This window comes from Cloeon dipterum, chromosome 3, assembly GCF_949628265.1.
Source record: "Cloeon dipterum chromosome 3, ieCloDipt1.1, whole genome shotgun sequence".
In the NCBI taxonomy this organism is placed as follows: Eukaryota; Metazoa; Arthropoda; class Insecta; order Ephemeroptera; family Baetidae; genus Cloeon; species Cloeon dipterum.
Genome location: NC_088788.1, coordinates 18,146,017 through 18,158,547, shown reverse-complemented (window position 1 = coordinate 18,158,547; position 12,531 = coordinate 18,146,017). Strand labels below are relative to the sequence as shown.

The window sequence follows — 12,531 nt, the reverse complement described above, 5'->3', positions numbered from 1 at the left end:
CGCGAAAATAGCACAATCCAGCGCCGGGCGAAAGAGCACCGAATCATAAAAATATCGCGCAGCGAAAGATAAATCGCGACGAGAGAAAGAGAGTATACTATGCTCGCTGAGGTATAGACCACGCACGCATTGTTTTATTTTTGGTGGAGGGTGAACGACGCTGATATCGATTTTGTCTCTAAGGCTGGCAAATATTTACTGATAAACAGCTCTTGCCACTGTGATCAACCAAACGCGATGCAAAACCAACACAAGAGCCGTTTTGTAGACTGAGATCGGTAGTTACGAAATACGGCGACAGGCAAATTAATTTTCCTCTCTTCAGTGACAATTTTTATAGCGTCAAACAAATATCTACTAAAACCGATAAGTTTAAATTAATTCCATTATAATTTTAATTTGATAATGAGACTGGTTTATACCTTGGAATAAAATTTAGTGTTGGAAACAGCAATTTTTTCGTTCCAAATCCAATTCACAAGGAGAGCAAAAATTGACATTTTCTCACAATCTTCCGATTTTTAGATTAAAATTTTCCATAATTCAAGGTTTTTGAGCTATGGACGTCAAATCTCAAAATTTGGACAGATTGGGATTTAATTAATGTGTTGATTGACAATTTTTTCAGATTTAAAAACTTTTATTTTTAAAAATTTCGAATGGGATACGAGTTTGGTTAATCAATTCATCGGCTAAGAGTGCTGGCGCAAATAACTTTGAAAATTTGGGAAGCTGATAAAATTTTGAGTTTTAAACATTTCTAAAAGAAATGTGCACTTCCAAATGTATCCGAAAAGCCGTTTTAAAAATTTACTCGTACAAACAAATTTGAAATGAAGCTTAATTTTATGAATACTTTCTTAGCAAAGATTAAAACACTACATTTATGTACGCGATTTTCCCAGAACACTGTTAACGGGAAAAATTCCTTTGGCAAGTTTTTTTCTTTTATCATTTATCAAACACAATCAAAAGATGCTTGGCAAAAAAAACTCCACGGTTTGAGGATTAACAGTAGCGCTTTCACTGTAAATATTTTTCAAAACTGATTCAACAATTTAAATCCCGACAAAAAATTCATTTGCATGCCTTGTACGACGAGCAAAGATTTCCAGAGCTGCCCATCTGCAATAAAAAGGATTTTATGCTCGCGTGATACTTAATACCCAGCAAACACTTCTGTTGCTGGTCGGCTTGTCTTATTTCAAAAGCTCGCGATGTCCTATCAGATTACAAACTGCAGGGGTGTGGAGCAGGCAAATTAAATATTCAAATGCCAATCTGAGCTACCGACTAGGATACACGTAAAATTTGCATTTCCCCTCGAGAAAACATCGCAGCAGATTGCCCAAGCGAGAGGGATGAACACGAATCAAACTCTAGAAAACTGAATTGGTTTTAAAAAATAATGGAAATTTGACACTTAAATTTCTATTTTCAAGTTGTTAAATTTTGAATTTTTATTAGGCTATAATACCAGCGAAAATTATTCTTACATCAGGCGAGGAAAATAGCACTGTTTTCGATTTACTGGTTTAAATTTATTCCCGCTTGTTAGAAAATTTTCTATACAAAATGCTTTACTAAGTAATATTTTTTGCTGCCAATTAAAATGAATTTGAAAAGCAGTAAAAAGTTAATAGTAATTTAATTGATTGTTAGTTTTGTGGTTCCTAACAGGCATTCTCTCGCAAATCGCCAGTTAAAATCACGTGCGACCAAGAGACCTTAGTCGCGTGTGGGGCGTGCTGCGGTGTTTATTTTTGTTTACTTAACAGAGAGCGGCAGGAAAGAAAGAAAGAAATCCTAAGCGCGTTGCTTTAGCACACTCGAATCATCGTTATCCGAGGGAGGTGCTGAAAAGAAAACAATTCAATTTGAAGACATGGGACGTGGTCGTCCGCTCATGAATCATGCAGTTCACGAGAGGGCGGGCGTCTCCATTGTTTCGTCTGCGCACGGCCTCTCGAAAAATCATATTCATCAATAATTCACCACGGCACCTCCCACGCTCTCGAATTGCACCTCGAGCTGCCTGCCCACGCTAAATGCATTCCGGGAAATTGACAACACCCTGAGATTTCACACGACACTGACGCTCCTGAAGTAGCACGCTATGAACTTGAGATTTCTGGTTCAGCTGCTGCTGCGGATAAAATTGGATTTTAAATGCTCAAACGTGGGTTTCAATATTTTTGCCAACCCGTATTGTGCTCCAGATTTGAATTTCATACTTTGAATTTCTGAAATTAATTTGAGAAAACTGTTACTAAAAAATGTGTTTTAAAGGAAACTACCAATTAACTATGGAGCACATTTCATATGAATAACATTACTTAAGAGAGTTAAATATCAATAATAAACTCATTTTTCAGTTATTTATTTTTTTTTAAGTTTTCAAAACATGACCCGTTAATTAATGAAGGTGCAGAGGTGAACTTTCTGTGTCATTTTTTATAAATTTCAATTTGAAGCAATAGATTTATAGACTTGCCTTGTAGTTTAGCCTATATTTCAGTTTTTGAGGAATGGTGGAGGATGAAAATTTAAGCAAAATTTATTTTAAAGACATTAATTTTAAACAAAAACTCAAATGTGTTTATTTTGCTGGGTAAACGTGAAGTAATGAATTTCAGGCGAAATATAGACGCGTGAAAAATATAAAAACAGCAAGGAAAATGAAACTCAGTTTATAACATTTTCATTTAGCAAACAAAATCATTAATATTTTAGATTTTAATTGTTTTATTAATCTTTGTACGTTGAAACCACATTTAAACGAATATGAGGCGAATAATTTTAAATTGCATTTTCGTTCATCAATTATCAATGAAAATTTTACTTCTTAATCAAACCGAAGAAGAATGCTTTGGAAATTAACGACCCCTTTTCAAACGTTAGCTTTTCACACTCGAGATTCTGAATGGCCCTTGTCCGACGAATTCGCGAAACGGTGTCGCAAGGCCGGCGAAAGTGAAACCAAATTGGCAAAGTCGGACACACCTGACGGTGCGTGCGTAAGACTGCCGACTCGCAGCTTGTCAAAATACCGTATAACAACGCCGTGCTGTGCACGAAAATCGATTGGCTTTTGAGCAGGTAGCGCGTTCGTGTGCAGAACGCGTGCAAAAAGAGACTCACCTGGACCGATTCTTCGTGCTGCTCTCAGACGAAAAAGTAGAAATTTCCTTTTAAGTCCTCCGACTCGCACGCACGTCAATAAACAAACACACTTTTCTTGTGACAACGCCGCAGCTGAAGGCAAACTCTTTGGCCCGTGGCTCGACTGCCGCCACAGCCGAGCAGATGGCTCTGCTTGCTCCTGATATACTAATTCGGCCAGCTGGCCGCGAGGGGCGCCGCCCTACCTATCGCTGCCTATCGCACACCCTCCTCGCAGCTGCTGCTGCTCTTTTGCGGCTGATTTGTAAACAAAGGACTCAAAGGAGCAAGGGACTTGTGGAATGTCGCCTTTAATTAACGACGTCGTGCACTATGCGAGGGTGCTCACCCCCGCCGATGAATGACCTTTCCGGTGACTGCCACCTTCTTCTGCCCTGCTATTAATTTTGAGTTATGAACCGCATGGTGAGTTAAAAAAGACAGGGGGAGATAAGGAAAGCCGGACACGCATGGTGCCCTTGGGCCAGTGATCACAGCAAAGTGAATAATTTCCTCTAGAGGAATGTGACATTCAGTTTTATACTCATTTATTCAACGAGCTAAAATACAGTGCACTTAAAATGACACCTTTGAATAAACATGCTAATAAAAAACTAGCGAATTAAGCAAAATCCAGATTCTCAAATTAATTTCAATTTTAGCTCGTGCATTTTGACATTTCTGTCTCAGTTAATCGATTGCTTTATGCTTTGCGTTTTTTTTAATTTGAGGCAATTATTTTTAAATTGTGTATCACTTTTGCTATCTATTATATATTTCATTGTAAAAATGATTCAATTTTTAGAATTCCGAGAATTCCCTATTTCATTTTGCTATTCTAAACTTAATCCACGTATTAGTGTTGAATTTTTATATGTATTAATGACATTACTCTCTTTTACTGATACCACCTTGCAATTTTCTGGAATTTTTCACCGCATTGTGTTGGATAATATTATGCATTGTTTGTTAATATCGTCACAACTATTGATAAGATAAAACACTTGTCTTATATTTTGTGTTTATCCTTCATTAGCTTATATGATTCTTTTGAAATCATTTCCTTGTTTTTATTTTGTGTTCTCCAAGGTTAAATCTTGATTTTAGATGTTACAATAATCTAACTAAGTATAGTAGTTGCCTGTGTATATTGCTTACAATTTTTTTTAGAATTAACGGAGCCCAATCACCCATAGTGTTTTACCGGTTTCTCTTTTTTTCCATTTGTAAACAACTTCTGATACAATCATATCAAAATTTCTTCACAATAACTTCAGTTGTGGAATTTATTTTTGTAGGGCTACAGAGTAGTGAGGCGCCAGGAGGACTACCTCGAAGAGGTGCCTTTGCAATTGGCTGGCAGCGACCAGGAAATGGACACCGATGAGACTGACTACCTGTTACCTTCTAATAATGGACGTCGACGCAACTTTGAGAATCCGGTGGTGGCCACTTTTCGCGGACGAAGTCGACAACGAACTAACTCCTTTCCTAAGATTCTACAACTGTTCCTCTGTGGGTTAGTACAATGTAATTTATTTTTACTGCTTGATCAATATTTAGACTACACGCTTATATCTGTTGATGTTGACTTGCTGTAAAAAGCAAACAGAATTTAGATAAGTTTTTATTTGCATGCTGGTCCGATTTCTCAGCCTCTCGCAGTTTTGTTAAGACTGTCCTGGTGAAATGAGTCAGAGACAAGTAGTTCCAATTTATCGAACCAAGTCTGAAATTTTGATTTTTGATTCTCAAAGAACGAAATCTAGGCTGAAAGAAAAAATCTGTTGTTCTGGCAAGCAAAGGTAAGGATTCAAGTGGAGCTTTGTTCGATTTAACAATTGTTGATCTCTAAGATGAGTAATAAAATCAGGACGGAGAAACAGTTAAATTCTATACTGTACCAAATATCTCGAAAAATTAAACGGTTTGTCAATGATTTTTCGCTCGATTTCGATTCCGCTCGACTCAGTATATCCAACGGAGTGTGAAGTGTGAATCATTGTGTAAATTTCTCTAGATTACTGATTTTCTATGTGGATGCCGCTTGATTAGCATGCAAACTGTTGTTTTTAGAGTTTAATAATTTCTTGATAGGTGCTAATGGAGGCTGGCAGAAGCACGCGAGGCTCTCAGAATTGTCAGAAGAGTTAATTAAATGCAGCTTCCTCGGTATGTAGTGAGCTATTTATTCTTCCATATTTCTACAGCAAGGCCAAAGGCCCACTACACACCGAGGAAACTGCATTCAATTTGTCTTGCAGTTTTTAGTGTAAAAAGAATTTATATTCACAATTTTTCTGCTCAGATTTACTTAAAAAATTAATAACTGCCATCTTTGAAAGCGCATCAATTATTTTATTTAGAGCGTAAAATCAACTTGTTTTCAGTTAACTTAAACTCATCGAAAAATATTTAGGAGACACGTCATAAATATTTTTACGATTTCTTGCTGTGATTGTGAGTGTGAGTCATCGCGCCTGAAAAATTAGTACGCAACTTTCAACGTTGGCAGCGCTGCTATTGACCTTTCTCCAATGTCTCCAGTAACAGTTCAGCTGACCAAACGTAGCAGTAAAACTTTCCCAATGTTTTTTTGCTTGTAAATATTCGGCGTGCCTTCGCATAATTTGCTGGACTGACCGTGAAAGTAGAAGTTGGACCGATCCGAACTGGAAGTTACGGTTTTCTCAGCGCACGGAAGCATGAGTTTTGTAGAAACTCGGGCCGAGTCGATCCAGACCCTGTCTTCCGTAGCGTCAGATGCTCCTCACATCATGCAGGCTGAGGATACTCCGTTGATAAACAAGCAGCGAAGCGATTTGTGCTCGAGGTATTGCTGGGTTAAAAATAGCAAACTAGTTTTGAGTGTTGTTCGATGGCGCGATGATATTTTGTTCGAATGCAAGGGGGGGGCGCTGCCTTTGTGCAACTCCGACGCAGCAGAAACAGGAAAATAAAATGTAGAAATCGCATATTAATCTAATAAGCCCTGTCAGGACTTGAAATGGAGAGGGTTATTCACCGTCGGAAATTTGATTTCAGGTGTTGCCAATGGCTCTGGGGCCGATGCTGGCGTCCGAAGGAGCTGAAATCGCGAACCATCACGGTTGGCAGATTGGCAGCAGAGAAATACCCAGCCAATGTCATTAGAAACCAAAAGTACAATGTGATAACCTTCTTACCATTGGTAAGCCGAAACAACAGCAAAATGTGTTTTCAAAATTTAACGATATTTTGATTTTGACAGGTTTTGTTTCAACAATTTAAATTCTTCCTCAATTTGTACTTCCTTGTTATGGCTACCAGCCAGTTCATCCCAGATATCAGAATCGGCTATTTGTACACCTACTGGGGGCCTCTTGTAAGTCGCGATAAACAAAATCATTGCAGTAAATTTAATTCCTAGTTATTTTGCAGACGTTTGTTTTGACAGTAACTATCTGTCGAGAAGCAGTCGACGACATCCGAAGGCACCAGAGGGACAAAGAGGTCAACTGCCAACGCTACGTGAGGCTGCTGAGTGATGGCTCCAAAGAGTCGATACCCTCCTCGAAAATCAAAGTTGGAGACTTGATCATTGTGGAGAAAAACCAAAGAGTTCCAGCTGATATGGTGCTGGTGAGGACCACAGAACGATCTGGCGCCTGTTTCGTCCGCACCGACCAGCTTGATGGAGAAACCGACTGGAAACTGAGGCTGGCCGTTCCAGGCACCCAGAAATTGGCACATGACAAGGACTTGTTTGAAATCCAGGCTACCCTCTATGCTGAAAAGCCGCAGAAAGATATTCACAGCTTTATTGGCACTTTTAATAGGGTAAATATACCTGTGCTTACAAGAAAACCCCTCGGCTTATTGTTATTTCCATTTCCATGCAGTCTCCAGGTTTTTTTATTGGGAAAATTTAGTATTGACGAGTCAAATTGATCGATTTGAGATTTTTACTATTTTGTATTTAAGATTTTTTATTTGGGTGCACAAGCACGACTGATTGATAATGGTTATTTCAACAAAAGGTTCAAATTTGATATTTAATATATATAATGCACGTTAGGAGCGGTAGGATTGCGTTTTATTTTCTTAAGTAAAATCCTCTGTATTTTCAGATTGATGGCACTCCCACAGAAGAGTCTTTGGATGTTGAAAACACTCTTTGGGCAAATTGCGTTGTTGCTTCTGGCACAGCTCTAGGTTTGGTTGTGTACACTGGGTCAGAAACAAGGAGTGTTATGAACAACTCGGCGCCACGATCAAAAGTTGGGCAATTGGACATGGAAGTGAATCAAATAACCAAGGTATATTCAAAGTAAATTTGTATGATTTATATAAAATTAAAAATATTAAAGGTCCTATTTGGAGCTGTGATCACCTTGGCCCTAGTCATGATGTGCCTGAAGGGATTCAACGGTCCTTGGTACAGATACACCTTCCGGTTTATCCTCCTCTTTTCGTACATCATTCCAATCAGGTATATTATCATCTATTTGATCCGAATGCAAATCAAATTAATTTCTGTGGGTTAGTTTGAGAGTAAATCTGGACATGGGTAAAGCCTTCTACTCGTGGGCGATGCAGAGAGACCCAACTATTCCGGGCACTGTAGTGCGGTCAACCACGATTCCAGAGGAGCTGGGGAGGGTCTCATACTTGCTCTCGGACAAAACAGGAACTCTGACTCAGAACGAAATGATATTCAAGAAATTGCATTTAGGAACAGTATCCTACGGAACAGAAACTTTTGAAGAGGTCAGTGCTTTTATTAAATTTAATTTAAAATGCCAGAACCATGATAAAGATAAATCTTGTAACTCAAATTCGCCTGTAAATTATGATTTTCAGATAGTTCTGCATTTACGGAAAGCGTTTGACAAGCAGCAACAGAGTGAAATGAGAGGCCTCTCATCTGGCAAAGCGCGCAGATCGGAACTGAGCAGAGTCCTGGAAGCTGTGAAGGCACTCGCCCTGTGCCACAATGTCACCCCCACCTACGAAAGCAATGACAGGTCTGAAAACGGCAGCGATGAAGTTGAGGCTGACCAGCATACCAGTCAAGAAGTTGTCTACCAAGCGTCAAGTCCAGATGAGGTACCATTCTCTGCTCTTTGTTTTGATCTTTCAAAAAGGCAATTCAATTTTATTTATCCAAAAAATGTCATCACATAAATAAATCTGTAAACTGTAAAGAAATACTTGCTGAGCAAAATAAATGCTCTTTGGTACACTTGCAATGTGAGAATCCAGAGCGATTTTTAGTTTGAGATTCTGGAACATGCTTGGGAAACGTCTGGGAGTTTCCAGTGGGGAGAGTCGCCATATGGTTGACTGCTGGCTAATTTGTGCCTACATTTGATTCTCTATTCAACTCCATTGCAATGACGAGTCCATTCGGATTTGGGAGGATTGTGAATTCCGAATCGCTATTAGCTGGTTTGCACCTTTCCAGCATGCTTGAATTGATATCATGGGACGATAATGTCTTCGTCTTAGCATTTAAGTATAAAAGTTCCCGGTGCGGGGGCAGTAACACGAGCTAATCCTTTTCTGGACTGAGCTTCCTCCAATCGAGGCCCTTACGCCCTTGTTCGTTTGCGATATTATTGAGATGAGGAGTTAACGCGAATTGTTTGCTATCATGGGGTCACCCATTTTGACTAACTGATAAAAAAAAAAACTACAACCTATCAACTACGCAACATTTTTCATTACCATTTTTTTATTAAGTAATTAACTAATTTTTTGAAATTAAATTGACATATTTAATATAATATATTTTTTATTAAAAAGCTATATAATATTTGGGATTGTCATAGATGCTTTCATTCCCCAGTCGAAGCGGCAGAGTTGAAAGAATTTTTCTCTTTTTTAAGCAGAGTAAATTTTTAAGTTACAAACATTAAGAGAAAAATATTATATATTGTTTAATTATGAGTAAAGGTAGCGAAATGAACTGTTAAAAATTAATCTTTGTGCCATTTTTGTTCTTAACTTGATTTTTATTTTATTCAAGAATAATTATTGATTTGTTAGGTGGCTCTTGTGAAATGGACCGAGGAGTCAGGATTGGCACTTATTCACAGAGATTTGACCACGATGCAATTGAGAACGCCAAATGGAGCTGTTCTAAACTACACCATCCTGCAAATATTCCCATTCACATCAGAAACGAAGAGGATGGGTATCATCGTTAAGGTACTGCAAAAACCTAGTTTTGTTTGACATTTTTCTACAAGTTCAATCAACACAGGAGGAGTCCACAGGGGAAATCACGTTTTACTTAAAAGGCGCTGATGTCGTCATGTCTGGAATAGTGCAGTACAATGATTGGCTGGAGGAGGAGTGCGGAAATATGGCTCGCGAGGGTTTGAGAACGCTGGTTGTTGCCAAGAAGACTTTGTCCGAAGAGCAATACAATGATTTTGAGGTTAGCACTTGCATATTTAAATTTAAAGTAAATTCTTACGTTATTCTCCCTCTTAGGTTCGGTACAATGCTGCACGGATGAGCGTTTCAGAGAGAGTAGTTCGTGTCGCCGCTGTTGTTGAAACTATTGAGCGAGAAATGGAACTGTTGAGTGTAACAGGCGTGGAGGACAGACTGCAAGACGGTGTCAGACCTACACTGGAACTGCTGCGCAATGCTGGCATCAAGGTTGGTTTACACTTGAGAAATTGGTCCCCTCTGTTACATATTGATTTAGATTTGGATGCTGACTGGAGACAAATTGGAAACGGCGACGTGCATTGCAAAGAGCTCGAGACTGGTTGCCAGAACGCAGAGTTTGCACATTTTCCGCAACGTTGTGAACAGAACTGAAGCCCACCTAGAACTGAACGCGTTCAGAAAAAAACAGGACTGCGCCCTTGTTATCACAGGCGACTCTTTAGAGGTGAGAAACGTCATGTTAAGAACTCACAAGTTGAAAAAATGCAATGCTCTACTGTTAATTTTGGTTTTTAATAAAAATTTTGGAAAGTTTTTTCTTCCCTGAGAAATGTTAAATATCAACAGGTAGAAAAGAAAATTCAACCCTGAACAAAACAATCAAACTAAACTAACCCCTTTTGAAACAGATCTGCCTACAATTCTACCAGCACGAGTTCATGGAGGTGGCGTGCAGCTCGCCGGCAGTGGTGTGCTGTAGATGCTCGCCAACCCAAAAAGCGCAGGTGGTCAAACTGATCCAGGAACACACTGGCAAAAGAACTGTGGCCGTGGGCGACGGAGGAAACGACGTCAGCATGATCCAGGCTGCCGACGCTGGTGTGGGAATCGAGGGCCGAGAAGGCAGACAAGCCTCCTTGGCAGCCGACTTCTCCATTCCGCAGTTTTCCTACTTGCAAAGACTGCTACTGGTGCATGGCAGACGTAGCTACAAGCGCTCGGCCGCCCTCAGCCAGTTTGTCATCCACAGAGGCTTGATAATCTCGACCATGCAAGCTGTGTTCAGTTCAGTCTTCTACTTTTCATCTGTGGCACTCTATCAAGGATTCCTCATGGTTGGGTAAGTGCGGATGAATATATGGCCAATATTGTGGGTTTTTGTCTATTGAACTGTTCATAATTTATGTCTGAATTGAGATTTATTATGAAAGTTATGAAATTTAATGGAAAACTGTAGAATTTTCAATTTTTATTAACTGATTATTTTTTCATTGAAAACAAAGCTTCTATGCTGTCGCCAACGGCTTCAAATACTCCAAATACTACTCTATTAGTCAGCCAAACCTATTGTGGATTTAAAGAAATCTTCTTAATTAAAACAAAAAGCTATGTCAGGAAATTGTAGAAAAAAATCACTGTTTTTATGTGGCAAACTAACAAATTTAATTATTAATTAAAATTTTTATCAACAATAAATATTTTACTTGCATTTAATTTGAAAGTTTAAAGCGGAAGAATTCCGTTTTGTTAGTTTTTGTTGCTGCAACAAATTTGTATAAACCATGTTTCATGTGAATAATTTTGTGAATTGGATTTTGCAGCTATGCCACCGTGTACACCATGTTCCCAGTGTTTTCGCTTGTGCTAGACAAGGATGTCTCGTCGAAAATTGCTCTCACTTACCCAGAACTGTACAAGGAACTGAGCAAAGGCAGATCGCTGTCTTTCAAAACCTTCTTTAGTTGGGTCCTGATCAGTATTTTCCAAGGTATTGCATTCGATCAAAAAATTTACTAGCAGCTTCTAAATCCACTGTCTTGATAAATTTACAGGTGGAATCATCATGTATGGAGCGTTGATTCTGTTCGAAGATGACTTCATTCACATAGTGGCCATCAGCTTCACTGCTCTTGTGCTGACAGAACTCACTATGGTGGCCCTGACTGTACGCACCTGGCACTATTTGATGGTTTTGGCAGAATTGGTCAGCCTGGCTATCTACATCTTGTCTCTAATTCTGCTAAGAGGATACTTCGGTAAGCATTATTGATGAGGCCTCTGAATTTTACACCGTCAACTAATTTATATCTGAGCTTCCTATCTTCCTGGGATAGTCATTTAAGCACGAATCATGTTATTTTAATACGCTCAAGCCACAATTTAAATTATCTTAAAACCTTCTAAAGCAGCTGATGTCAAGATAAAAGCATACTACTTGTTTTTTGCATCAGGGAATTGTTATTTTTTGGATTTTTTGGTAAATTAGCCTGAAGCGATTTTAGATTGGTTTCCCAGTAACCTATTTATTTTTCGCATGCGAAAGACGATTTTACTTGCTTTATTTAACAGGTTTTTTGTTTTTATTTCTTTGAGGTAAATATTCATCAAAGAATATACTCAAACATTCTAATGATGGCATGCAAGAAGTATTAAAATTGATAATAAAACTATTATATTAAGTTAAGGAATAATAAGACTCCTATTAGCTTAATTAAAATAATATGTTCCATTCATATAAAAATAAGAATAAAACTACCAAGTTTCCTTTCTTAATATTTTGCATTAAATGAAAGATAAAAAATTCAATTGAAAATTTGGCTTTAATGATGAGTTGAACAACCATCTAAATTGGCTCAGAAACTATCTATTCTGCACGAAAAACAATAGTCAATTTTCAGAAAATAACCGTATAAAATTCGAAGTTCTAATTATTAATGAATTTAAGTGACATTGAACTAATGACATATTATTATTATTTGGATTTCAGATTCGGAATTCATTCAGACCCCGCAGTTCTTGTGGAAAGTGAGTGTCATCACTTTGGTGACTTGCCTTCCGCTCTACATACTCAAGTTTCTTAGACGCAAATTCTCACCCCCTATTTATTCAAAGCTGTCTTAAGTCACTTTGTATCTCAGATAAAATTGTTATATTCAAGCTTAATACATGTATTTGCAAGCAAATAAATATTTTATTCACCACAGA

The 12,531-nt window shown here is 38.3% G+C and overlaps 2 protein-coding genes across 4 annotated transcripts in view; one reads left to right on the top strand and one right to left on the bottom strand.

Moving 5' to 3' along the window:
* The window catches only part of Dyb (Dystrobrevin), a 42,299-nt gene extending 38,995 nt beyond the window's left edge, over window positions 1-3,304 (bottom strand). The window contains exon 1 of the mRNA XM_065486582.1: window positions 3,142-3,304. The gene's annotated coding sequence lies outside the window, so the exon portion shown is untranslated. The remainder of the gene's footprint in view (window positions 1-3,141) is intronic.
* A 115-nt stretch (window positions 3,305-3,419) lies between these two features.
* Window positions 3,420-12,531, top strand: LOC135938453 (probable phospholipid-transporting ATPase IIB). Of its 3 annotated transcripts, XM_065482092.1 has the most exons (17): window positions 3,420-3,588; window positions 4,461-4,681; window positions 6,208-6,352; window positions 6,413-6,526; window positions 6,583-6,981; window positions 7,272-7,460; window positions 7,512-7,633; window positions 7,689-7,911; window positions 8,005-8,250; window positions 9,193-9,354; window positions 9,410-9,586; window positions 9,643-9,813; window positions 9,863-10,051; window positions 10,236-10,666; window positions 11,148-11,314; window positions 11,379-11,582; window positions 12,314-12,531. In XM_065482092.1, exons 1-17 carry the CDS (start codon window positions 3,577-3,579, stop codon window positions 12,445-12,447), a joined length of 3,306 nt encoding a protein of 1,101 aa, XP_065338164.1. In that variant the 5' UTR covers window positions 3,420-3,576; the 3' UTR covers window positions 12,448-12,531. The 3 variants fall into 3 exon arrangements, with proteins under 3 accessions (XP_065338164.1, XP_065338165.1, XP_065338166.1); XM_065482093.1 differs by lacking the exons at window positions 3,420-3,588; window positions 4,461-4,681 and adding an exon at window positions 5,683-5,995; XM_065482094.1 differs by lacking the exons at window positions 3,420-3,588; window positions 4,461-4,681 and adding an exon at window positions 6,106-6,125.

Excerpts from the sequence above, each read along its gene's own strand:
- LOC135938453 (XM_065482092.1), top strand. Across the intron at positions 8,251-9,192 it reads AAGCGTCAAGTCCAGATGAG|GTGGCTCTTGTGAAATGGAC; the intron begins GTACCATTCTCT and ends TTGATTTGTTAG. Across the intron at positions 9,814-9,862 it reads TGCGCAATGCTGGCATCAAG|ATTTGGATGCTGACTGGAGA; the intron begins GTTGGTTTACAC and ends ATATTGATTTAG.